Below are 27,499 nucleotides of genomic sequence, written 5' to 3'. Positions count from 1 at the left end.
GGCCCTGGACTGGGTTGTCCTGGCCCTGGCCCTGGCCCTGGCCTGGGTGGTCCTGGCCCTCGCCCTGGCCCTGGGCTTGGTCCTGGCCTGCGTGGTCCTGGGGTCCCCGTGCCTTGTCCCCTTCTGCTGGACGTGGCTCTGCCTTCATGGACTTCTAGAATGAGATACTTCCAGGGGAAGCATTCATTTGCAGAATGCTGCAGAATTTAAGGGCACACCACCAATCCAGCCAACACAATAAATACTGTTTTACTGTAATCGCTTGAAAATGCCAAAAGCAACCCAAAAAAAGTCCTTTTGTTTTTTTACGCTTTAAAGTGGCTTCACACAGCATACGGATCCTGCTGTTATTAAATTTTATCATGGATTCTTTGTAGTAATGCCAGTTTTTAAAGACGACTGACATTAAATTATACTGATTTTTTAAAAAAATATTATATTGGTGGCACTGGGACTTGAACTCAGAGTGGCACAAAGCCATTTTGTGATGATTTAATACACTTCCAGAAAGTCTTGCTATTAGCTCCATTGCTCCTTTGAATGCTTCTGAAACTGTTGAATCCTGTCCTTTTCACAGTGGATTTAATTTCTGGAATCACTGTTTCATTTAGAGGTCATGCTGTCTGGTATCTGTTGTGCTTGTAATTCTAGCTACTCAGGAAGCTGAGATCTGAGAACTGGGATTGGAAGCCCATCAGGGAGAGGAAAGTCTGTGAGACTTTTATCTTCAATTAACCACTGAAAAGCTAGAAGTGGAGCTGTGGCTTCAAGGGGTAGAGATCCAGCTTTGAGCATAATAGGACAGCAACTAGGCTCTAAGTTCAAGCCCCAATGTGGGCACACAAAAATGAAAATAAAAATGAAGTTAAAGCTATTGGATGAAGAGGTGGAAAAGCAGAAGCAAGACTGCTTTGACAAGCTGATGCAGCATCTGTATCTGGGGGTTGTGCTAGGTTGGACATAGTTCCCCTGGGCTGTACAAATGACATCTGCAGTTGGCTGTCTAGCTTTGAGCCATGGAGATCATGAAAGAGGTGAGTAGAAGTTTGTCCAGAGGAATGTAGTTGCTGACAGGAGTGCTCTAAGTACACAACATTTCACTCTTGACTGCTCTAGGACAGTTAAAATTTTTGGAAATTTCTTTCTAGTACTGGAAGAAATTGGTTAAATGTGCCTCATTCTATTATTGGTCCCCATTTAATCACCAAAAAGCCAAAATTGGTACTTTGAACTCAAGAGTCAGTGGCAGCCTGGAGCAGCACCCTGAGTCTGATTTAACTCACAGTACTGGTACTATTTTGTTTTTAATGCATGGTAATTATAAGTACTCTTATTTTTCTTCCTGATTTAAATAATTTTTTTTTTGCCAGTCCTGGAGCTTGAACTCAGGACTGAGAATGTGGTACTGAGGAATTGAACACAGGGCTTCATGCATGCTAGGTCATCTCACTCTACCACTAGGCTATGCTCCCGGCCCCTGATTTAAGTAAAAATGTTTTTATTTGATGTTTTGTTTTGTTTGATGTTCACTATTTACAACAGGATTTTTTTTTAAAGCATGGTCTCAAACCTGTGGTTCCCCTGCCTTAGTTCCTAGTCTTCAGTCATTTACCACACATTAAGGTCTAGATAATTGTGTATGTTTGGTCCCTGAGCTTTTGTGTTCAAGGCTAGCATTCTACCACTTCAGATAAAGCTACATTTTGGATTTTTTTTTTTTGCTAGTTAATTGGAGATAGTCTCACATCTCACAGACTTCCTGCCCAGGCTGCCTTCAAACCATGATTCGCAAATCTCAGCTTCCTGAGAAGATAGGATTTCAGGTGTGAGCCACCAGAGCCCAGCTAAGATAATGGTGTTTTTTTAAATTAAAAAATTTATTAACATTGATTTTTACATCATATTTCAAATGACATATTTAACAAACAAGTATTCAAGAAGGGAATCTCTATATACAATCACTGGTACTTAGATTTTAGAACATAATTAAAATTAGGCTTAGGGCTTGTATGTCATAGGTACATATTAATCTATGAAATAAAACATCATGTCTATAGAGTCATAAATTTTTATGTCTATGTAGTTGTGTTTATATTTCCAATACCCTGTCCACAGCATTGGGTACGCAAATCTTGAGTCCTCGCTCTTGTACTATTTGGATATAATAGCCATATATTAAGGATACCATGTGCCTTTTGTCTTGACGTTTCACTCAACATAATTTGCTCCAGATTCATCCACTTCCCTGTGAATGCTATTATTTTATCTTGTCTGTTGGCTATGTAGAATTCCATCGCATGTATATATCACATTTTTTGTATCCATTCATCTGCAGTAGGGCATCTGGATTATTTCCATCACCAGGCTATTGTGATTAGTGCAGAGATGAACATAGCTGAGCAGGTGTCCTTATCATATCCTGGGTTATGATGTTCAGGATAGATGCCCAGGAGTGGTATGACGGGATCGTAGGGAAGGTCAATTTTCAGTTCTTTAAGAAACCTCCACAGTGCTTTCCAGAGTGGCTGAACTAGTTTACAATCTCATCAGCAGTGCAGTAGTGTTTTTTCTCCACAATACCACCAGCATCTGTCATTGTCTGAGTTCAAAATCTTGGTCATTCTTATTGGGGTAAGGTGGTATCTTAGGGTTGTTTTTATTTGCATTTCCTTTATGACCATGGATGATGAACATTTTCTCATATGCTTTTCTGCCATTTTAACCTCTTCTTTTGATAAGACTCTCTTTAGTTTCCTTGCCCATTTAGTGATTGGTTTGTTGGGTTTAGGGCGGGGATTAGTTTCTTGAGTTCCCTGATAATGGTGTTTTAAAGAGAAGCAGAGTTATGCTTATGTACTTCAGAAGCATTTGTAGATGTAAGCTAGCCCAGGCAGGAAAGTTTGTAAGACTCTTATCACCAATTAACTACCAGAAAAAAAAAAGCAAGCAGTGGAGCTGTGTCTCAAGGGGTAGAGCACTAGCCTTGAGCACAAAAGCTCAGGGACAGTGTCCAGACCCTGAGCTCAAGGCCAAGAACTGAGACACACCCCCCCCCCCCCCACAAATTTCTGAAAGTTGAGTGTTATATATTCTTCAAGAACCACTGGAGTCACAATGGTAATCACAAAAATAAAGAATTGTCTCAACAAAACAAAATTTGCTTCTGTAGAGGGGTGTACAATCAGCCAACGATCTGGCAAGCAAGCACACAGAGCAGGCTGGCTGCTTCCCTATTTATCCCTAACAGTAAGCCCCGCCCTCTGCTCTTATTGGTTGAGCTCGAGTTCACAGTCTGCTTGTGATTGGCTAGTTTGAATAGGGTAAAATGAACCTACATGAGGTGACTCTGAAGTAAGATTAACTGCACACAAGAAATCTCAAACTACACCCTATCTTCTGTTATTTCTTGAACAGTCTGAGGTGTGTATGAATTCCATCTAGGAACGAAACTAGCTTTAGGAAAAAAAAGTCCTTACACTTCAAACATGCTTTCTCATCCCCAAAGTTCCCCCCTCCCACTTTCAGACCAAGTAGGAACTTTAAGCAATACACTTTGGTAAAAGAGAGATTTTCTCACCGGTGTTCATGTCAGTAACATCCCAAATATGTTTTCCTCAGTTAAGAAGGATTGAAAATCATTCTATCTACTATCACTATATGTGGATAACTGTCTCCCCAATGAATAGAACCCAGAGGAAGATGGTGGACTGATCTTGAAGAGCCTGAGGCATGACCAGTTCAATGATGTGGACTGTGCTTTTGCTGTTGGATGTGTAGCAACAGCAAATAGGCTGGACCTGACAGACCCCAGATTAGGCCCTCTCACAGTCGGGTGAGTTCACCCTTTCACACCACGACTTCCAAAGCTTTTTTAGTGGGAGATTAGAACCTTGCTTTCTTGAATATGGGGTTGTGATACTGAAGAGCCAGGGTGCCTCTCAGCAGGCTCGGGGGATTCAGGTTCTTCAGAAGCATTTCCTAACAGGATGGCTAATCTTGATCGTCAGCCTGGTGAGATTGAGAGCTAAGAGATTAGTAAAACACTCTTCTGGGTGAGTGTTTTCAGAGAGGACAAATGAAGGGACAGATCTGCCATGCATGGGGCTGTACCATTCCATAGGCTGGGCAAACAGAAGAAAGAAGCACAGTGGGTATACAATGTGGGTGCGTTTGCACCCCATACTAGACATTCAACACCTATGGCAGTGGGTTTTGCTGAGTCACGCTGAGGCTCTCCTGGCACGGGGTGGGAGGGGCAGAGCCAGGTGATCAGGCTGGTCTCCTCTAGCAGCCACGTACTATCCGCTCAGGATGCTGGTGTGTCCTGGATCGTGGGGAGAACACATCTGCAATGAACCTCCAGGAGCTAATCTGCGGGAAATGCTTTGCTCTATGAGATAAACTCAGACTTCTTGGGTTCAGAAGTGGGGGTAACTCTCTGAGTTTCTGTAAAGACTGGAGTAAGAGTTAAGACTAAAAGCTTGGATTCCACAGCGCCTCTTACATCGAAAGCACTATCTTCCCAGAGCAGGTGAGGAAAAAAAAACCCATCATAACTTTGTTATTCTATTCATCAGATTTCAGACCCGTTTACCTCCCTGGGCCTCATCTGGAATGTGTACCTCATGACAAGCAAATAAGTGAAAAAAGTAAACATGTAAAAGTATGTAAAAGCTTTGGGCTAGGTGTTTATTGGCATTAGCATTACTTGTGAACTATATAGATATTTAAATGGGTTAAATATTGTAAGGAAAATGGAGAATGGAAAAGGAACAGGCCGGACTCGCTTGTCTACAGGTGAGGACTGTTTATTGAGGAACAGTGAGGGACACAGGCCTTACCATGGGACTGGAAGTTGTGCTAGGGACTGGATTTTGGGGTAGGTTTATACAGGGCTTAACAAGTAGACAAAAAGATGGGTAATGCTCTTGGAGGCCCAGGGCCAGGCCTACAATGGAATGCTCCACCTTGGGTGTGGGAGCTATTATCCCCTGGGGACCAGGGGCAGCATACACCTGCAGAGCTGCATGTGAGCATGCGCCTCATGCTTTGCTTGACCTTGGGGAGTAAGACTCAATCCTTTGTATATACACCTATTCAAAATGTTGCGAGCCAGGTACTCGTGGCTCACATTTGTAATCCTAGCAGCTCAAGAGGGGAAGATCTCAGGATTGTGGTTCAAAGCCAGATGTAGGGAAGTCTGTGAGACTTTTAATCAGCAAAAACCTGAAGTAGAGCTGCAGCTCAACGGGTAGAGTTCTGGCCTTGAAGAAAAGAAAAAAAGCTCAGTTGACAGTGCCCAGGCCTACAGTTCAAGCCCCAGGATACACACACACAGTAGAAGTAACCTTACATTTGCTGCTGGGCCAAGCAGGGTCAAGAGAGGGTCCAGAAGAGATTTCTCCCAAACTTCTTTCCTCCTTCCTCTTCTCATGGTACTCAGAGTATGCAATGAAGGCCGCTCAGTGTGCCTACTTTTAGCAAAATTTGCTTATTTATCTGGACCTTGAATTCCCTTTTGCCAGTGCCAGCTCCCTCTGCCCCAGCAGAGGGTGGCACAGGGAAATGCAAACTTACCTGGTACCTAACAGAACACAGCGATGCACATCACTGGGACCATACAGTACTAGGAAACAGTGATCCCAACTTTCATTGAGAGACTTGCTTATTTATTCACATATTAAACATTTTAAAAACTATCTTTTAGTTGTACAAAGGACTTGCACTTAATAAAGCAGTTTATTTAGCTAGTTACCTTGTTTATTTAGCTAGTTACTAGTACTTGGGTTTGAAATCAAGGCCTTGCATTTGCTAGGTGGCTCTCTATAATGGACTCATGATTCCAGCCCTGTTATTATTTTTTTGAGCGGGGTGGTCATGGGGCTTGAACTTGGCCTGAGTGCTGTCCCTGAGCTCTTCAGCTCAAGGTCACTGCCCCACCCCTCCAGCCCTGTTTTTTTAATGCCAATTTCCTATAGAGGCGTACACCTGAGCCAAGGTTTGTCTACTTCAGGGATGACAGGTATGAATCACCGTGTCCAGCTTCCCGCTGTTGAAGTGGATTATTTTCTGCATAATCAGGCCTTCTACGCCAATCCTTCCAGCCTCAGCCTTTCACACAGCTAGGATTGTAGGTGTGAGTACCAGTTGGGATGTGTTCTTAATCATATGCTAAGATGTTGACATTTGAAATGATTTTGGTGATAATGTCTTTGTTTGTACCTACTAATATCTTGCCTGCTTAACTGATATATTTGACATACAGCATATAAAAAGTAATTGAAAATCACCAACTAGCCAAACTTTCTCTACTTTTGTCTCTTACTATACCATTAGCAGTCTCTGCTCTAGTCTACCTCTTCTGTTTTCAAGTGCACTGAATGCTCACGAATATTTCACTCTGCCACCATTTTAAGACAGGGAAAGAAAATGAGTTGATTGGAAATGTTAAAAAAAAAAAAAGATGACCCTCAAATACAAAGAACAACAAATAGGCAATCAGTTAAAGATTTTATTTCTCAGTATGGGAAAAATTAAAAACCTCATTGCTCAAGTCTTTTAACATTTCATATTTTATTTTGCTAATAGTACATTCTTTAAAAGAAGTTAACAACTTCAATTCCAAATATAATGCAAATGAAAAGCTGTCATTTTTCAGAGAAGCTATTGCCTAATTACCCTGGAAAAAAGTATTCTCGTGACGGAACGGATGCAAAAATCCCTTAGAAAAGCTTCATTTGTTGCCTGTAAAGAGTTTTCTTAAGGTCACTTTTACGCCTAGACCATCCTCTTGTTTGCAGTGAGATTTTTGCTTGGTAATGGCTTGTGGTTCCACAGTGTTCTGTGTATGAAAAGCATAGACTAAGAGATACTAAGAAAGTCGCTCAACTTGTCGTTCTGCCATGGAGGAGTCCCCACGCTGTAGCATTTCCCCTTAACCTTCAGCAAGACACATGAAAAGACAACCTCGTGTTTCACTGTCATCTTGACCTTGGTCGTCCCTAGCCATGCATTGAGAGGTGGCTGTGCGTCAGAGTCTGAGCTTCCCCAAGGTCCAGTGTGCTTGCAAAGAAACCTGGAGGTTCTGAGAGTCCGGCCCAGCCTGGAGAGGGGATGAGCAGATGAGGCTGCACCTGGCAGCGGCTGAGTTCTCTGGGGTGGATCAGGGCACAGCGCCCCCCCCGCCCCCGGAGGCGTGGGAGAAGCAGCACGCTCACAGGCCAGGGAAAGCCCAGGGCCACAGGCACAGCTGCTCGCCAGGCTGGCGCTCACTGCTGGGACAAGAGCGCGCTCCTATTTGCTTTCATCTTTTCCAGACGCTTCACTAAGTGGCCGTTGCTCACTTCAAGCTCTTCCGTTTTATCCAATGCGGAGCGAAGCTGAAGCAAGAGGGGCAGGCGGTGAGCTTTGACGAGCAACTCTGTCCCCCTGAAAACTACAACGCATCGAAATCCTAAACATCCACACGTGTGTTTCTGTGTTAGTGCGCATGGCATAGTTCAAAATGTGGTGAAATGCTTGTGGTCCTGGCATCCTGACTACCCAGACACTTTCTCTGAGACAACTCCCCAGAAATGATACGCTAGTGGGGACCCTCCAGGTCTCTTGTAAGTTGAGTGAGGCCCAAACAAGCCAATAGAAATAGCACTGAGCCTGGCTGGAGGAGCTCAGGGTGGCCAGGAGGAAGGCTTCCGCAGTCAGGAAGCAAAGCCAGTGTGCCCGAGCCCAGCCTGCCGCTCAGCAGGAAGAGCGCATGAGCGGGCGGCCCTGGACCAGTGGGTAGAGGGACAGAGAATTCCCAAGGAGGAAGCCCCACAATCCTGTGGTCCTCCCACCCCAAGGCCCCAGCAGGGTGGCCAGGGTTCTGGGGAAGCCCCTTCCCCAGCTGGGGCAGATGTAGGCCCTGTGGGTGGGCTCTCCTGAGGCATCCAGAGGGTGCTGGGAATCCGTCCAGTAGAACCTCACAAAAGAGCAATGTGAAGGGGAAACTGTGTCGTCAGAGGGGAGAATTACATCTCCAGAGACAGCCAGGTGTGGAAAACTGAATGCCAAGTGTTTGGAACATTTAAAGAAACAGGTAAGGATTCAGTTAACAACAATGGCTGTGCCCCTGCAGGTAGACTTATGCCGAGCAGAGGCTGTGGTTATCTGCCCAGTTTCTTGAAGAAGGTAAAAGAAAAAAAAAAAGTGTGTACTTTTCAAAGTGTACAGCAGGTACTTGTAGGCCATTCTGTCAAGCCACGAGCTTCACGCAGTGCTGCTCTCTGTCCTGCCCATTCTTCCTGAGCTCCCTGCCTGCTTGCCACAGTAGATACCAACTACACAGACAGGCAGGTGACTGCTGCCCAAATGTGCAGTTCTCCCTCTCCTGCCCCAATCTGAGGCAGTCTTCCCTCTCCTGCCCCAATCTGAGGCAGTCCTCCCTCTCCTGCCCCAATCTGAGGCAGTCCTCCCTCTCTGCTTCAATCTGAGGCAGCCCTCCCTCTCCTGCTTCAATCTGAGGCAGCCCTCCCTCTCCTGCCCCAATCTGAGGCAGCCCTCCCTCTCCTGCCCCAATCTGAGGCAGCCCTCCCTCTCCTGCCCCAATCTGAGGCAGCCCTCCCTCTCCTGCCCCAATCTGAGGCAGCCCTCCCTCTCCTGCTTCAATCTGAGGCAGCCCTCCCTCTCCTGCCCCAATCTGAGGCAGCCCTCCCTCTCCTGCCCCAATCTGAGGCAGCCCTCCCTCTCCTGCCCCAATCTGAGGCAGCCCTCCCTCTCCTGCCCCAATCTGAGGCAGTCTTCCCTCTCCTGCCCCAATCTGAGGCAGTCCTCCCTCTCCTGCCCACCTCAATCGGAGGCAGCTGCCACCCATTCTTTCCCTGTTTGCTGATACTAGGATACTTACCTCTCTTTGGAGTTTTCGTTTTTCTGCCTTAAGTTCATCTTCTATTTTTTCTGCATTTTCAGCAGCTGTTTTATAACGAGATACTTGGCTCTCTAACCTTATTACCTAAAAGTGAGGGAAAAGCCATTGGTATAAGTTTATAGACGGGTTTTCTTTTTCCAGCTGCTTCATTTGAGGTTAAAGGCTGTGATTAAGATGGGAGAGCAGGCCACACAAATGCATGATGTAGCACTCAGGCATTATTCAGGTTCTCGCCAAGCAGCGGGCCTGCTGGTATTTCTGAGTGGACACCGACAGGGAATGGCTCCACTCGAAGGCCTCAGTGCACAAGTGGCCCTCTCTTTGCCTCCCCTTTTCCCCTCCTGAGGGACTGTCATGCTGGAGAGAGGCATGTGGAGGCAGAACCACGCTGGAAGGACGTTGGCTCCTCTGTCCTAATAATTATCTTTCCTCCCTGCTGGTTCTCTCTGTAAGGAAGACTGTGACAGACTTGCTACCTCCATTGTTCCCCTCAGGCCCTTTCTTAGTCCTAAAACTCTGCTGCTCTTGGTCCTCAGCTTTCCAGGCCCTATTTCAACTGAACCCCTAGTTTAGTTGCCCATCGTTGCTGAAAGAGTGCACACGTACATTTTGTTCTAATGCAGTTATCTCTTGCTCTGATTTTGCAAGTTTAAATTTGAGGTCGCTGATCTGTCTGTTGGCATCCCCTACAGGGTAAAGGAAAGGAAAGGAAAATGTGTTAAGCTCCCTGGCTTCAAATGGTCAACTGTTCCTGAGGACCCAGGCCTGACATGCTACTCATCTCTCAGGCCTTGGCCTGTGTCTCCACCACTTGCCACAGGCAAGAGATTGGAGCATGGGTGCTCACCAGGGCCCCCGGCTGGGAATCTGCCTCTGTATTCTATGCCTGCTAGCAGGAGACCTCAGGGGACGGAGGGTAGGAAGAAGGATGGAGAGAAAGGAAACAGATATCATCTGAGCCAAGATGACAAAGCCATGGTGGGACAGGAAAGGGGAGAGAGACTGGACCCAGTTTTATCTATTAGCCCTGTTTCTGTTTCTTTGCCATAGAAATGTGCCTCTCAGTTTTCCCACGTATCAGTAGATCCAAAGACGTGCTGTGTCTAGCAAAGTAAATGTGGTGTCCACCAGTCCCTCTGTGCACCTGGGATGCCTGATTTAGTCCACAGGTTCAGAGAGGGAATGCCCTGACTCTGCCCGTTTTCCCTCCTTGCCCTTTTGGGTTCAGAGACTTGGGGGGACACGGGGAATCCAGGGCATCCCTGCTGTTTACTTTGTAGATCCATGACGTGTACATCTGTCCCGTTTTCCAAGACTTCATCTTCACATCGCAGACTGTCCAACTTGTTGTTCTTCTGTTTCCCCTCCAGCTGCCCTTTGAGTTTCTTAATCTGGAAACACCACCCATAAAATATGTTAACTAATTATTTTTTTGTGTGTGTGGGGGGGATATGGAGCTTGAACTCTGGGCCTGGGCGCTGTCCCTGAGCTCTTCAGCTCAAGGCTACTGCCTTACCTCTTGAGCATCAGCCCCACTTCCCATTTTTCTAGCGATTAATTGGAGATAAGAGTCTCAGGTTCTTCAGCCTGGGCTGGCTTTGAACCATGATCCTCAGATCTCAGCCTCCTGAGTAGCTAGGATTACAGGTGGGCGCCGCTACACCCGGCTAATTTATTTTCTAGAGAAAAGTGAGTAGTTGAATCTAGAGTCTGTCAGAGGGGAAACATTGTGTGAAATGCAAACCAATACCCAGAAGTAGAGGGGGCCCCAGTCCTCGACTCGCTGGTGTGTGTCTAGAATGCCAGGGACAGGGGTGCAGGAGAGAATGCACTGAAAGCTTGTGACCTGCACATTACTCCACTAACCAGAGGGAATCTGCCCCATTTTATGAAAGCCAGCCAAGAAAGTAAGAAACCTGCTGCTGATTTATTGTGGTAGTATTCTCAGAAAGTAGCACAAGGCCCAATGAATAAAGAAGAAATTCTATTTTTACAATATCAGCTATGAATTGTTTAGTAACTCTGGGGAAGTTCTGTTTTGTTCTCTTTTCTTTTCATTCTCCCCTTCCTCCCTCCCTCCCTTCTTTTCTCCCTCCTGACTTCTTTCCTTCCTTTCATAGGTTGTGGGGCCTGAAGTCAGGGCCTGAGCACTGTTTTTGAGCCTTTTTGTGCTCAAGGCTGGCCCTCTACCACTTGAGCCACAGCACCACTCCACAAAATTATTTCTACGGTAGATGTCCCTGTGGGACTCAGGAGACCATATATCAAATACTTAAAATGTGTATGTTCCTGCTACCGAGGCTTGATGCACTAGGTCAGAAGGAGCCGCCTGGAGCCCTCTGGGAGCCAACTGTTGTGATGAAGTCTCAAAGGAAGCCTTGCATTTTCTCATGGAACCTATCAAGCCACAGGTTTCCTCAAAGGTGCTATCCGGCCTTCAGGGATATGACCTGGGCACATTCCTGTCTCAAAGACAGAGCCACAGGTGAAGGCCAGCTGAAGGTCAGCTGACTGCAGTGGCTGTGATTTTCTAGTGTTTAGAGGTGGGGTCCCCCCTGCTCTTTGTATTTAATTTCTAATCTCTGTGTAGTCTCAAATAGAGGGTCACCTGCCTTCCTCTCCCATTCTCATTAAATGCGGACCTAAGGTGCACGCTCCTCTAAGGAGGTTATTACAGAATTACAGGACCTTTGAGCCTCCTCCCACTGTATTTAATGCTCCATCCAATTCTCAAAGAATCGAACAGATGCTAAAAGGCAATTGCATTTAGTTATGAAGGAAATTGGAGGGACTGACCACAATAATTTAATCACTGTCCTGCATACAAGAAAGACCAATGAGCAATGCAGTTCCAGTTTAAACCATTTTGATCAGCTGTACAGATGAACACCTGAGAGATGCTGATTTCTGAGGTCACCGAATGGACGGTCCATGGCAGGAGGTCAGGGGGAAAGTGAGTGCTCCCACTGGGACATATTTTGCCTATCAATGGTTGAACTTGGCCTTCCACAACTTACTTAGGTTATGTGCCAACTTCAGCTCCTTGGCTCCGAATCTTTGAGACAGTCTCACTAAGCTTCGTATGACTTATGATGTTCTATTTGGATAAAGTCATCAAGGGAACACGGTTTGTGTGGTAATTCTTTTCAGGCATGATATAGTTAGGGGTTTTCTTCTTTCTCTTGGCAGCAATGAGGTTTGAAACCAGGGCTCGGTACTTTCTAAGAGGTACTCTACTGCTTGAACTACGTCTCCAGCTGTTTTGCCTTCATTGGTTTTTGTGTTTGGTCACTGTGGGGCTTGAACTCTGGGCCTGGGCATTCTCTCTGAGCTCTTCAGCTCAAAGCTAGTGTTCTACCAGTTGAGCCACAGTGCCACTTCCAGTTTTCTGGTGGTTAATTGGAGGTGAGTCTCACAGACTTTTGTGCCTGTGAACTGCGATCCTCAGATCTCAGCCTCCTGAGTAACTAGGATTACAGGTGTGAGCCATCGGTACTCAGCACCTTCACTATTTTGTAATCAGAATTTTGCCTTTTTCCCAAGTGAGAGCACATATATACCTATGTCGATTATATCTACATACCCATTCTCTCTCCCTCCTAGCTTAATGACAGGTGTGCATCTCTGCCCAGCTTCCGTCAGTTGTGATGGAATCTTGTGAACTATTTCTCTAAGCTGGCCTTGAACTTCATCCCTCTCAATCTCCCTCTCCCAAGTAGCGGGCTGAGGCACCATGCTCAGCGCTACGGGTTTTCCACATAAGCTAGAAGTAAGAACGCTACGGTTTCAGGTGTCTTGTTCAAGAGCTCATAAAATAGTAAAAAGATTGTGTTACCTGTTCCAATAAGCCTTCTCGCTCATCGACAAGCTTTTTCAACCTAATATCTGAAGAAATCAGAAAGACACAGGTTCAGAAGAATCAGGACGCTGCACTTTTTAGCATGCATGAATTGAAGAATGCTCATTCAAGTTAGTGAGATAAGTGACGAAAGTCATTATACACGTACCACGACGGATGAGGCCACAGACAGGATGGGGACAGGATGGGGAGGAGCTCAGCCAAGGGGCGATGCCAGCCTCCCGACATGCTTCTCGTCAGGATGGCTTCCGGCTCATGCAAACAGGCTAATCTTCTACTTAGGTTAGCATGCAAGAACGCTAGGCAAACCACACTGCAACACAAGATCTCACAGGCTTCATGTTTAACATCTTTAGCAAGGTACAAACACTGACAACCAATGATCCGAGAGCAACAGTGTTTCTGTTAGAATTCCTTTCCAAGTTTACATCCCGGGTGAAGTTATCCTTCTGTCTCACACTCACCAATGGCAGAGCCTTGACCCTGTATATGACACCCTATTTCCCCAACAGTTCTGGGCTCTGGGATTCCCCCCACTGCAGAATGTGAGCGAGAACTTGCAGATCAGCGGGGGAACCATGTCAGCCCAGGAGCTCCTTGTACAAGCCTTCACGCTATTCTCCTTCTTCAGACCAGGCAGAGGCCCAGGACACTTTGAGTGGTCTTGGAGGGGTAGTACTGCTCTCAGTGGCCTCCCAGATCTGGATTCTTACCTCTGAGTGGAACCCCAGCTCCCCACCCTGACCTCGTATCCCGAAGGGGACTCTGCCCCACACTACCAGCTCCAAATTCTCCAGGAAAAAAGTGAACTATGTGGAAAGAAAGCCATTCATAAGAAATGCATCTTTGTTTTCATTTAAAAACCAATGGCCAGGTGGCAGTCAGAAAGCACTGACTGTTCAAGGAGACGGGACCTCCATTTCCACCTGAACACTGGGTTCTTGCCCATTGGCCCTCCAAGGATAAATGGCTTGCTCTAAATCAAACATTTGCAATGTGAATTCTGCATCCTGGGGGCCCTGAGTGCTTCGGCTGTGGATTCATGGGTTCATTTTGTCCCTAGGCCCCGTCTTCCCTACTGCCCAAGAGAGTTCTCTCCCCCTCTGTATGCACGAACATGGGCAAAGGGTGGGGTTTTACAAATAACCACGTGATTGCACACTTCCTCTGTGTCTCCCAAGTCTCACTTTTCTGACTGAAATCCACCAGGCAGCCTTCCTTTCCTGGGGCTACCTCAAGCGTCAGGCCTACTTAGTTTGGGCAGGAGGCAGAACTAAGTGGCTGCTGAGAACTCCGTACAGGAGACTGTATTTTCCTATGCCAGCCATCCATGACGTGTCTGTCCCAGCCGGGAGGAATAAAGGAGGGGTGGCAGGTGGGGACAAAGGGACAGGTTGAGGATTTTCCTTCTGGAAGGTGAAGCATTGTGCACATGGCTACCACACAGCATGGGCTTATGCTCTTGGCACAGCTAACACTCCCGCAATTCCTTCAGGGGCAGGACTCTGGCAATGAATCTTGGTGTGTTCCCTGGTGGTATGCTAGGAAGGAATGCACCGTGGAAAAACAGGAACCAAACCTTCTGACACCCCCACCGCCTGAGGCAACATTCCAGGGCCCTAGTAGGAGGGGCGGCTAGGTGTGGGCATCCTGCTGATTGGAAACACTAAGCATCAGAGAAGTCAATGCTATGTACCTGATTCTTACGGGCTCTTCAGGAAGCCCCGCTATATATACTCAGCATTGCACTTTTGAAGAAAGAGTCACATTTGCTTACAAAGAGCTACATTTTGGTTTCAGCTGAAAAACAGCCCAGCTTAGTGGTGAGTGGTTTCCTTCTAGTGGCAAAGGGGTAAAGATCCCATGTGAGATGCATGGGTAGGTGGGAAATTGAGATTTGGGGTGGCTGAGCCGAGAGACGTGAAGGAGGCCTGATATGGAAATGTGCTGTTGAAGAACACAAGAGGGAAAGAAAGCACTTAAAATAGTTGCATGATGTCACCACTTAGTGACTTCAGTTGCTGGCTTGCTCCGGGGAAGGCCTCTGGAAGATGGAATGAGAGCTGTTTTCCAGCGTACTTTCCAGGGTGAATTCATCCTGCCTAAAGTTAGAGCTGAGTGGCTGCTGCCCTTTACAGCCCTGGGCCCCCGTTCCCATCAAGCCTCCTATCTTTCTATACCTGTGGCACAGATGGAGATTTCCCAGCCCCACTGTCCTCTTCTTCAGGACTCCTGCACGGTCACAAGGTTTTCTCGTCACAGTCACTATACTCCCAACCCCCCCTGAGTCCTGGCACATTTAAACAGAGCACCGGATGGAGACCCTCCTCAGCCAGGACCTGGCTGGGACAGCCCATGGAGCTCAGAGACTTAGCAGGACCACCAAGCCCCCCTTACTACCCTGGCCCCCCGGCACCAGGCCAGTCACCTGGGACGAGCTCACTTATCACCCATGTGGGCATCAGAAGGCAACAGAAGGGGGTCTGTCCAGAACCCTGGTGTTGTTCAGAGTGGGTGTGGCTTCAAGAGAGCACTGTGTGAGCCAGCAGCCAGGGTCACAGGTCAAGGACCCAAAGACCAGAACCACAGGCTTGTAAACTTATAAAATGCTTTTATTTCAGTTACATAACCCTTAAGATTGCCTCAAATTCTTCTGAGGTTTTGGTCCTTTTGAGTTCATTTATATCATGTAACAGTAGTACAAATTTACAATTTCATAAAGGGTCAACAGAACTCATAATATACATTCCCTTGTGTTTAAAAAATTTACAGTTTACTTTTTGTTCCACTTTACAATTATTTTTAAATGCTTCTTTATATAGAAAATATGTATTTCCTTCAAGTAGATGAAAGCAGGAACTTTCTAGTAAGAATATACCAAGAAACAACAAATAAAAATATTTATGTCAAAATACCAAAAGTTATTCAACTCTTTAGTATCCTTTTGTATTTTTCTTGGGAACAATGATTTGACATTCAAACAGACAGACAAATTTGTGGTTATATATTTTTTAAATGACAATATCTGCTAAATACTACAATAGGAAGTGAAATGTCAAATATCACTTAGGGGGGAACCTTAAAAATTGTTGGTAAAATGAATTTGATACATCATCAACATGGAATCACAAAATAAATTCAGGTATCATGGAAGTGCAATCTGAAGACATTGATGTGAGGTACGACAGCTCTGAGGGAAAGGCAAATAAGTTCTCCCATGCTTTCCCATGCTCATCTCCTTGCCCCGAAACCACCAGCTGTTTTTTTTTTTTTTGCCAGTCCTGGGCTTGAGCTCAGGGCCTGAGCACTGTCCTTGGACTTTCTCAAGGCTAGAGCTCTACCACTTGAGCCTCAGCACCACTTCTGGCTTTTTGCTATGTATGTGGTACTGAGGAATCCAACCCGGGTCTTCGTGCATGCTAGGCAGGCACTCTACCACTAGGCCAAACTCCCAGCCCCTACCAGCTGTTGTTCTAAGGTGCAAGTCTTACAACTCAGTGACCTATGTACTACATAATTGTTTATCTCCTCTAAATAAAATGCCATTTTGGCTATAACATGCATAGTAAAATCAAATATGAGTGCACACATATCTGAATGAGACATAGCTATTTAAATATCCATTAGATTCATAATGCAGAAACCTAAGAATGCTATTTGGTCATTTCAGTTAAAGGCTGATACATCTGGTCAAGAATGACAGCATTCATATTGACCTAAGGCAATATTTTTACTTTAGGCTGGAATGTAGACAGTGAAGGCACACACTACTGTTTGGCATTTATTATGGAATGCTCTCCATTCGAACTTAAGTGAAAAAAATGTGCCTTTCTATCTAATCTGGGTGATCACCTCCATGATTAAATACTAGTTGAATACTAATCTATCGGTAACAGTCTATAACTTAAAGTGGATGATTGTCATACAGTGCTTCTACAGCGTTTTAGAACATTCTGTGAGTATGAGCAATGGAAAAGAAAGCAAAGGTGCCTGCGATTTGGTCTACTGTGCAGAGTCCTTCGCCTCACTGCAGCCTGTCTTCCTCATGCCTGCCTTCTGTGGCTGCCTGGCTACGACATGGTGCAGTCTTCTTTGCTATTGCTCTTCTCACTCCCTGTTCTTGGGCGCCCCCTGTCTTCTGAGCTGAGGTCTCCCAGCTCCCCTCCTGATGCTGACAAGCCATCCTTACCCAGACTGATGCTGTGTGAGCCTTTCCCAGCGGTCTGACCTGGGAGTGCTGCATCGTACCCACCCTGTGAGGGAGCTTTGTTTTCAAGCAGGGAGCCGTTGTTTCCTACTTCATTCTCGGGTTCTGCAGGACTGCTCTGGGCAACGCCACTGGCATGACCTTCTGTAGCCTGTTCATCTAATTTATCCCCAGCACCGGTGCCTGCTGATTGAACTGTATCATCATCGAAAGTCAACATGTCTCCATCAGCTGTCTCTTCCCCTCCCCTTCTGCTGACATCATTACCCTTGTGGTTCACTGTTCCATCACGTGCAATTTCAGGATTTTCTGGACCATCAACATATTCACGGCTTCCTACATCAATCTCCTGTTTGGGATTTTTTGTCGTCGCATTTAGGGCTTTTGTGACTTGGTTTTTGTCAGCAAACTGTACCTGCCCTTTTTCCTCAGCTTCACCTGCATCTGTGTTCTGACATGTTAACTTGCTCTTAACATCTTGGAGGGTTTCTGCAGGGGCTGGCGTTTTCTTCTTCTTGTTCTTCTTCTTCTTGTTCTTTGTCTTCTTCTGTGATGAATCCAAGGCCTCCACCTGCTGGTGGTTCTTTTCTTTGTCAGCTTCATGTTCAGTGTCTGTGGGGGCTCTGGGGAGGCTCTGGGCGTCTGTCTGGACTGGCTTCTCATCCACTGGCTCCGTGTCCCCATCCTCTTCTGCAGCGCTCTCCCTGGCTGCCTCTGCGCTCTGCACTGGGGTCTCCTTGAGCCCGGCTCCTCCCTGGTTGGAAAGCCTGCACGCTAAGCTGTGCCCTGTGCCCAGCTCTGAGTCGTCAGCCATGCCTTTTCCATCAGGAGTCAAGGTGTCACTGCCGTGTGCTGGAGGATCTGAGGCCACTGTGTCCACTTGCACCCTAACTTCCCTGCCCTTGGCCACTACCTCATTCTCCATGAGGTTCCCACCTGGGCCCCCAGAGGTGGCGCTGCTTATCTTTTCAGTTTCAGGCATCTTCTCAGGAACGGACTCCTGACGGGATTTTTCCATGTCTGTCTTCAAGCCCTCCTGTTCTCTTTCCTGACTCGCTATGGAATCCTCCCTTTGGGTTTGGGTTTCTGGAGCGTTCTCACTGTACTGCGTGGACACCGGACCAGGCAGATCGCCCTCTACCTCCTGCACACAGCCAGACTGCTCAGTGGAAGCTCTGGTCCTACCGTCTGGCATGTCTGCCACCTGGTTTAACCCAACCTGCTCGGGATTTTCAAGGACAGAAGTGTTCCCTAGGATTTGGCCTTGAACCTGCCCCTCCCATCCGGCACTTGCTAACGGTGCTGGGGCGGAGGCACTGTGTTCGGAGGATTCCTGGCCCTCAGTGCCTACGCCAGGGTGCAAGCCCTCTGTGTCCACACACTCCTCTCCTGTGTTCTCCTTGTGCTGATTGTGCTCAGCGTTCTGCCAGGGTTCTCTTTTCCCCACAGTCTCCACAATTTCTTTTTTCACCTCCATTTCATTGGCTCTTCCTAAAAGACCATTGAGAGAATTGAAGGGACCCCATGATGCCGTGACCAGTGAATACAGTAAAATGCAAACCCATTCTAACGCCCACCCAGGCCCGGTGCTAAAGAAAGAGCATCACCAGAGAACCACATGGAACAGAAGCCATTGCCAGCTCTGTGCGGCCAAGCAGCGATTGCATTAGTATATTTTGGGCCAGCAAAGGCCACAGCCACAGCCCCCTGGAGAGCGTGGCTGCTGTACCACCTGAGGCTGTTCCCAAGGTGAACTAACAGGAAGAGCCCTGATCAGGCAGCCATGTGGCCCTGATGATAAGCTTCAGCCCCAAGTACAGTTCACACTGCCCAGCTTCCTTTCTAAGAGCCGTCAGACTGCACGGCCTGTCACATAGCCCTGAAAGGGGCTTCAAGTTGTAAAAGACCATTCATCTGGCTTTTAGAACTCAGCTTCAAGATCTGTTTCAAGGAACAGGCTTTTAAAGTAGGAAGTAAATCTATGGTCTGCCACCGTGGCACTGTCTTTCTGACAAAGCGTCCTGTGTCTGCCCTGAGCAACCCTGCTCTGTCCATCTAACTCTCTCTCAGGCAGCAGCAGCCAAAGAACACTGAAAGTCATGGCAACTATGTAATTCAATAGCCAGCCATTAATACTTTGAAAAGACAACCCCCTTCCCCCCTCCCCTTTCAGTGGTACTAGGGTTTGAACCTAGGACCTGTGCTTCCTCAGCAAGGTAGGCAAGGGCCCTACCACTGGAACCACACCCCTAGCTACAGGAATGGGCAGTTCTAGCTTTCTATTTGGAATTGTCAAAGGCAACAATATAAAACTCCAGCCTGTTAAGATACCATGCTGCTGACACAAATGCCTGACTCTCTTTTCTTCTAGGGGTCTCCCAGGGGTCTCCCACTGGCTCAAAGAAAATGTGTACTTCTATTGTTTCACAATCTACTATTATTTGATGATGCTCATTTCATATTAACGAAGTAGCTTGCATACATACATTTACAATACACATATACTAGGAAGCTCCAGCAGTTTTCTTTCTTTCTTTCTTTCTTTCTTTCTTTCTTTCTTTCTTTCTTTCTTTCTTTCTTTCTCTCTCTCTCTCTCTCTCTCTCTCTCTCTCTCTCTCTCTCTCTCTCTCTCTCTCTCTCTCTCTCTCTCTCTCTCTCTCTCTCTCTCTCTCTCTCTCTCTCTCTCTCTCTCTCTCTCTCTCTCTCTCTCTCTCTCTCTCTCTCTCTCTCTTTTCTTTTTGTGGGTCATGGGGCTTGAACTCGGCCTGGGTGCTGTCCCTGAGCTCTTCAGCTCAAGGCTACCCTTGAGCCAGGTCCCACTTCCCCGTTTTCTAGAGGTTAATTAGAGATAAGAGTTTCAGGTCCTTTTGTGCCTGAGCTGGCTTTGAACCTTGATCCTCAGATCTCAGCCTCCTGAGTAGCTAGGATTACAGGCGTGAGCCATCACGCCTGGCTCTAGCAGTTTCTTTACAGATGGGATGTGTGCTCAAAAAGCCTTTGGAGACCACTTATATATGTCAATGGATACTTCTGGCTTTTTAAGCATCTCATCAAGCTTGCCAATATGTATTTAGAGAGGAGCAGCATGACGAATCCTCAGTTGCTCAGGCACCTCTCATAAAGGTATGATAGATATAAGTTCATCCTTCTTTACAAACACCCTCCACACAGTTACATGAGCTGTATTTCTTTAGAGTCGTGACAATAATGAAGCGTCTCCTTGGGAAGCAGGTCCTGAGAGACGGTGCCCCCACACACAAAATAAAAAGAACTAAGACGAAGGTATGTGAGCTACTGTTGAGAGTCCCAGACACTGGTTTTGTTCCTACCTTATAAGAGGCTAGAGGGCCATTAGCTACCAGGGACACAGGGGCCAGGATCACAAAGCCAAATACCACGACCGATGTTAACTGGTGAGCATTTTCAGATGACTGACCTACTGGATTCTCCTACTTTATATTCTTGCAGAAGCAAAACGATGGCAACTGAGAAGATCACTGGTGACCCAGGCAGGGGTGTTCTACCTCCTACAGCTCTAGCCGTGCCCACCACGGCCACCTATCCTCCAGGGGCAGCTCGTGGCCATGACATGCCCATCCGCCCCAAGCATCACTGTGAGAGGCACAGGAGCCTTGTGCATTCAAACTCCTGCCTGGCACACAGAGAGAGCAAAAGGTTGGGCTAATATGGTCAGTTATGCTACTCCCTGGCTTTCACTACGCTAAGCTAGTGACAAGTAGGGACATATCTGAAGACCAAACAGTACTCTTACTATTGTCACATAATTTCTGTACTATTTTCTTGCATTCACAGTCTTACGTGGCAACTATGAGAAGCAAAAGAAATGTGCACATGAGCCACTGGTGGTAAGCACTGGACGAGATGCATGCCAGACAGCACGCGTGGGCAATCACACTGTGTGGCAAGGAAATTACCATGGAGTGACAGAACAAATGGCATGCGTTGTGACTGTTAATTGATCAGTGGTGATGGCTCTGGTTCTGGTAATGCATGGAACCAGTGCTGACTGGAAGGCTGAAAGGGTCCAAAGGAAACAAACGCTTACCCAGGGTCCCGTCGCCAGCTGACTGGAGGGCATTTAACTCTTCTTTCGTCACCTTGGTAGGGCCTTGGTATCCGACATTATTTAGTGTATCTGAAGTCTCGCCATTGGTAGTTATTTCTGAATTTAGGATTATTCCATGTTTCTGGGAACAAAACACACTCACTGTAACACTCAGAGATATCAGACTAAACTCAATTTCATTAGTAATTATAGAAGAGGATATTTCTCTGGTGGACGGTGGCTACATAAGAATAAAATAGCACCTGGCCTCCATCTCCTACTACCCAGGTAATCCACGAAGATCTGTGATGGCCTCTCCATCTTTCCTCCTGCATTCTTATTTGCTCCATGATCAAATTTTATGGGGAGGAGATCCTGCCCACAGCATCCTTTGAACTAGGGGTGCTGCTTGTGAGCAGCTACCAAGTGGGAAACTGAATGAACAATGTGAAGGCACCAGCTGAGGCCAGGTGCAGTGGCTCATGCCTGTAATTCTAGCTACTCCACAGGGGGTCAACCTGGTACAAAGGACATGATAGCCCATCTCAACTGACTGAAAAAACAAAGCTGGGCCAGTGGCATGGTCATTCCAGCTACACAGAAAGCATACACAGGAGAATCATTATCCAGGCTAGCCTAGGCATAAATTTGGGACCCTATCTGGAAAAAACAGTAAAATAAAAGGTGATAGGAGTATAGGACTCCAATGATAAAGCACCTGCCCAGCAAGCCCAAAGCCAAAGCCTTCAAGAGTTCAAACCTCAGTACTACTGCAAAACAAAACCAAAAATCCCCCAGAAAACAGGCTTAAAGAACAACAACAAAAAACCCAAAACCAAACAAAAACCAAACAAACAAAAACCCCAAAGTGAACCCTGGCTGTGGCTAAGCATGGTAGAACACCCCTGTAATCCAGCACTTGGGAGTGAGGAGCAGGGTTCTGAGTTTGAGGACAGTCTAGCTTCAGCAAGCATGTCATAGATTTCTTGGCACAGGTTTACTGAGTCCCGGGCTACTACTCTGGCTTCGATCCAGCAGTTCTGGCATGGTCACTAATAAGTCAGTCTAGGATCACAACCCTACACACGGCTCTCTAGATATCACTAGGCCAGCTCCCTTCTTCTCAACACTACCCCTGCCTGCAGGCTGGGAGAGCTCACCCAGAGCCCCCTGTGGGCTGTCACAAACACCAAAGACTCCCTACCACTCCCCCTCCCCCAGAACTTCCTTTCACTCCCTTTGCTAAGGGCTGGCAGGTCTCAAGGTCTAATTCCCATAGTGCCCCCTCCACCACAACTTACCCAGACAATGCTCATTTGGCAAAGTCTTTGGACCTGAGGCTTTAGAACAAGGAAACAAGCACATTCTCTAACTAAATAATGCCCTAGAGGGCTAACCAACACTCGTGAGAATAAAAACTTTTAAATAAATGTCAGAAAAATCAGAGCTGGAATTCTGAGCTGCTTTCAATATCAGCTGCTTGTTGATATCAAATAACTCTGGGCATAACACCCACATCTGCACGCACTTCAACATGTTTGGACCATGCCAATGAACTCCAGATCTGAACTTATTAGAACATAACAAAGACATGAAACCATTGCCAGCACCCACACAGTCACAGAATCCCAGATATTGGATGCCGCCATCATACCTTTAATTCCTCTTTCAGCTTGACTATTTCTTCTCTAAGATCATCTCGTTCACTCCTTATGGAATCAAAGAACTCTTTCTGCCTCTCTAACGCCTGAGTATGCGGCAGAGCCAAGAGAAGGAAGAAGGCAAGAGCAGCAGGTTACTCCAGGAGACTGCGCTGTCCAAAGCATCCACAGACTTAGGGCATGAGAAAGTGTCTTCGTAAGGATACAAGCAAAAGGCAGGCAGGGGGCATTCATGCTTTATTTAGTCTAGACACCCAGGAAATGCAAATGATCACTCTCCCAAGGTGCACGGTGGAGAAACACACAAAACAAAGCAGCATGGAAGGAGGCCGTGGTACAGCAAGGACAGCAATCTTTTCTAGCTTAGTTTGAAGGAGACAGGAGTTAACAGAGTGGTGCAGCCACTTAAACCAGGGATAAAGAGACAGAAGAAATGCTAAGCCACCCTCATTTTTTTTTTATAGTTTTAGACTGGTTTTATACTGTTGGATCCTGAGATTTGTGGTCTGTAAGTGTGGTCCGTAAGAGTGTCTATGTGCTCCTTGCTCTCTTCCTCTCCCCCTCTCCCTCCTCCTCTCTCCCTCTCTTTAGCCAACACTGGTGAGATGTCCAAGTGGAAGCAGGCTTGCGTCATGAGCCTGTTCACGACGTGGTCACGCACCTCCTGTCCTTTGTCAAGGCTCTGTCCCATGGGCTGCTGGCTTTTGGAAACCATTTGTCACTGTGGATCAGCAGTGACTTGGCAGCTTCCCTTTCTTTTCCTCTAAGGGTCACTGCCACCATGAATGGAAGGGGAAGGCCTTCCCTGGTGACTTCCGGATGAGGTGCGGGGTTGGGGGTACCCTTTGCCACTAGCAGCTTCCTCAAGCCTTTCTGAGAAAAGCAGATGGGGTTATGGGGCTTGGCCCCTCACCCAGAGAGCGGGATGCCCACCATCCTCATTGCTCGGGGTGCCCTGTGCCCCCAGGACCCTCACAGTGTTGCAAGGCGGAGGTAGTCCTAACCCTAGCGATCTGGGAAAGTGGTGCCTCCAGGGTATTATTCCTTCAAACGATGCAGTGGCCCAGCTGCATGCACACCCACACCAGCAAGCGGGCGTCTGCAGGAGCGGCCTTTGCTAAGCAATCTGACAGTTTACAAAGACTTGAGACTCCTACCCCTATCTTTTTGTCTTTCCACTCTATGGTTTCCTGAAGATCAGAAATCTCCCTGATATAACTCGCCTGTTTCTGCTGTAGCTGTCGGATTTCCTGAGGAAAGGAACAGATAGGAAGAAAGCAGGTAAAGAGTTAAGCAGGAAGGAAACGCCCACTGCCAGACGACTGAAGAACTGGAGCAAGGTTTTCCTTCATCAACCCTGAATTCACCCATGTTCTCGAAATGCACTGCTACATGATTTTGTCACCATGCAAACTTCATGGAGTGTGCTGACACAGACTGGAGATGGCTACATGTCACTAGGTGATACATACAACCTTTCAGGACTACCCCTCATCGAAATGCTCTGTGACACATGACTGTGCTTACAGCACAACCTGTAAGGACCACAACCTCAATGGTCAAAACAGGACTGAGTTATTCTCTTTATCGTTCTGAGGATCGGAAGTTAGTAGAGTCTTGAGGGCCAAAGTCATGGTGTGGGCAGGCCTGAGGTCCTTTCGAGGACCCTGAAGAGAACCTGCTGCCTTGTTTCTGGTCCTTTCACCAGGACCCTTGTGACGACAGCAGCACTGGATAGGGTTCCGCCCCTCCGCTCTGTCATCACTGTACCATGCTAACACAACACTGCACTTATAACTTGAGCACAACCATACTAAAAGTACAGCTATTTAAAGATTATAAAAATGTTAAGAAATGACAATGGTCTTATAATTTCTAGGAATGAGACATGGCCACCTCGAGGGAGTTATTATTTGATTATGCCTCTCGCGCCAGAGGAATGATCTCCCCAAGCAAAGACGACCTAAACTATAAACTTAAAAGTTCTCACTTTTTTCTTACAATTAAAAATTTCTGCATTTTCCAAATTACTGAGATGTGTTTTCCCCAAAGTCACACATTGAAGCCCTGAGCTCCAAGATGACTGGATTAGGAGACGAAGTCTTCAGGAAGAGATTAAGGTTGAAACGAGGTCACGGGTGGGGCCCTGACCAGATAGGACAACAGTCCTTGGAGAGTGCACGCTCCCTTTCTCTCTCCTCACCTTTGCAGGGCCTCATCCGAGGCTCCTGCTCTCAGCACCGAGGAAAGGAATGACTGGCTGCTAAAGCTACCGCGTCTGTAGAAACTGGCCTGGGAGCCTGGGAGCCACACGAGGCAGCCACATCCAAAAGGAGCAGCAAGGACCTGGCCACCTACCTCCAGCATTTCTTCCCTCTGCCTCAGTGCCTCCTTCACCTCAGAGAACTGGAACTTCAGGACACTGTGGGCATGTTTCTCCCGCTCCAACTCCTGCAGAGGACAGAAACCACACAGCACTGGGAGGCATGTTCCTGTCATTCTGGCTCCTGCTCATTGCCACATCTCCCTCAGGACAAATGACTTGTTCCATGTCATCACCATTGCCACAGCAAGCATCACCCGAATCCGTTTTTCTGGCTTTAGGAAAAGATGCAATGAAGGCTTCCTGTAAAATCAGCCTGAGCAGTGGACATGCCTGGTGGGCGTTTCCTGGTCACTCCTAGGCAGGGGACCCCCTCAGGGCAGTGCCGGGGTCTGAGGGATTGTGTGAGAGTAACAGTACATGGCTGGTTCCACTCAGGGACAAAGCAGCAGGCACAGAGCCAGTGGCAGAGCTGCCCCTGTGTCCTGCTGCACCTCTGCTGGGCTCTCGCTGGTCACATGGCTTTTTTGTTCTGTTCTGTTCTGTTTTGTTATGTTCATGAGGGTTTGGTACCCACTGCAGTAGAGCCCCCTTCCCTAGAGGGGCCTTCAGTGGAGGGACAAGACCTTCTCCAGCCTGGATGGCTCTTCCTGGCCATGGTAAGGCTGGTTCCGTTGGGCTTTTCTTAGCCTTGCCCCACTCAGAAGCACTGTGAGGACTTCCTGGCTTCTCTAGAATTATACATGGGGGCTCCTGGTCTGGTCACAGAACCAGGTCCAGAAGATGGTGCTCTAGAAGTGTTAGAATGCACTGTGGCACCATGCCAGGACAGGATCTGGCATGTTCTCCCCTGGCCTCAGGAAGGCCCTCCCTCAACAGTGCTCTCAGAGCAGAGCCCTGAGAACAGCAGGAGTAAATCCCCCGGTAGCCCTCACTCAGCTGAGCAGTGAGGAGGAGGTCGTGCTGTAAACGGGAGCTGGTTTTCCCTTGAAGTTTTGAGGATGCAGCTACTAAAAAATGACCCACATGTTATATCCTCTGCTTAGCTCAGGATCTCTGAAGAACTGGACAATATTCTACAGTTTGAAAAACCAATGAATTCCTTAAAAAATAAAATGTAAATATTCTATGCTTTGTATGTTACAGTTAAGCCCAACTTTGCCAGCTAACCATATCAGTAACTTCAACCTAGACTCAGGCTGGTTGAAAATTAGCAACAAATTAATTCCAGTGCTTTTGAACAAAAACTCATCTAGGTATGTGTCCTTGTCTGAGCTTAAAGGTATTCTTAAATGGAGTGAATGCCTTCTCCTGATCAGCAGAAAGTAACTGAATACAATTTTCTTAAGTGCCTAAGTTTGTCTATAGTGTGAAGACAAAATAAAAATCACATGTTAGTGGGAAGTTCTTGAAGCATCTTACTGTTCCTTATTGAGTCCCACTAGTGCCTTCACAGGTCTGTGTCTTATCTTCCATGCAAAACCCCAATACTGTGGTGAAACCTCCTCTGGATAGCTGAACTTATGCACACTGACATTTCAGGTCACTCAGCAAAGAAATATGCATAAACATGACATGATGTGTGTGTGCGTGTGCACGTACACACACACACACACACACACACGAATTCCCAGGATCCCCCACCACACGGCCACTCACTTGACTTTTTTCCTCACAGAGCCGCTGGGTCTCAGCCAGCTGCTCCTCCAGCTCCAGCAGCGTGTCCTTTAGGGTGTCCACCTGGTACATGAAGTTGGTCTTCTCATTGTCCAGCTGGGCATTGGACACCATGGCCTTCTTATACTTCTCTTCAACTTCTGCTAGTGAGTCCTGCACAAACCAGCCAGAGTTGTGAAAGTGCTGTAAGAAAGCTAAGGGAAGAGGTTGGTGTTCTTTTCAAAAGCTCAGCCTTCCACACAGACTTGATTTCTTAGAGAGAATGAGTCAGTGGGAAGCACCTGTATTTTCAGTGCACAGAACACCCTCCTTTCAGTTTCTCATCGCTCAGACAAGTAGTTCTCAACTGTCTTAGGGTGAAAGCCAAGGTGAAAGCCAAGGGCTGGCTGGGAGGGCAGCAGTGGCCAAAGCCATGTTTAGTGGCACAGTCTTCCTCCATGGTGACAGGCCACCTGACCGGCTGAGGAGGTAGTCACGCAGGACATGTGGCAGAGCCTGGGAGAAAGCCAGGCACTGGCAGTGCCCTAGACCTCCACCGTGAGTGGGGGACTATGCTCCCTATCCTAGCTCAGGAACTGGAAAGGATCAGTGGTCACTTCAGAGTTCTGACCCGCCACAAAACTGAGCAAGGTCCACGGGTGTCACCAGGCAGATGCTGGAGAAAGCAAGGTCAGGAGAGCCTCGAGCAAGAGCTGGGCGGGAAAAACAGGGCAGTGCCTCATGGGACTCTTTCTATGGCAGGTCCCAAATCATGAACACAGGGGAGGCCAGTGCCAAGAGGACAGAGTGGGCAGAGCTGGT

At 47.2% G+C, this 27,499-nt stretch overlaps 1 protein-coding gene across 19 annotated transcripts in view; it reads right to left on the bottom strand.

Moving 5' to 3' along the window:
• Positions 1-6,497: 6,497 nt before the first annotated feature.
• Lrrfip1 (LRR binding FLII interacting protein 1) overlaps positions 6,498-27,499 on the bottom strand; it is a 108,630-nt gene continuing 87,628 nt past the window's right edge. For 5 of the 19 annotated variants that reach the window (XM_090355122.1, XM_090355123.1, XM_090355124.1 and 2 more), the window contains 6 exons: positions 26,681-26,851; positions 25,057-25,149; positions 23,856-23,948; positions 22,692-22,784; positions 21,038-21,179; positions 15,344-18,462 (listed from right to left, as the gene is read on the bottom strand). In XM_090355122.1, coding sequence (XP_090211248.1) covers positions 16,835-18,462; positions 21,038-21,179; positions 22,692-22,784; positions 23,856-23,948; positions 25,057-25,149; positions 26,681-26,851 — 2,220 coding nt within the window. In that variant the 3' untranslated portion in view covers positions 15,344-16,834. Of the gene's footprint in view, positions 7,380-8,884; positions 8,990-9,511; positions 9,592-10,178; positions 10,297-12,740; positions 12,791-15,342; positions 18,463-21,037; positions 21,180-22,691; positions 22,785-23,855; positions 23,949-25,056; positions 25,150-26,680; positions 26,852-27,499 lie in introns of those variants that run through there. The other 14 variants (XM_090355127.1, XM_090355129.1, XM_090355128.1 and 11 more) reach the window with 7 other exon arrangements.

This window comes from Megascapheus bottae, chromosome 21 (genome assembly GCF_031878675.1).
Source record: "Megascapheus bottae isolate mThoBot1 chromosome 21, mThoBot2.hap1, whole genome shotgun sequence".
Lineage (NCBI taxonomy): Eukaryota > Metazoa > Chordata > Mammalia > Rodentia > Geomyidae > Megascapheus > Megascapheus bottae.
This window is presented reverse-complemented; position numbering and strand designations above follow the sequence as displayed.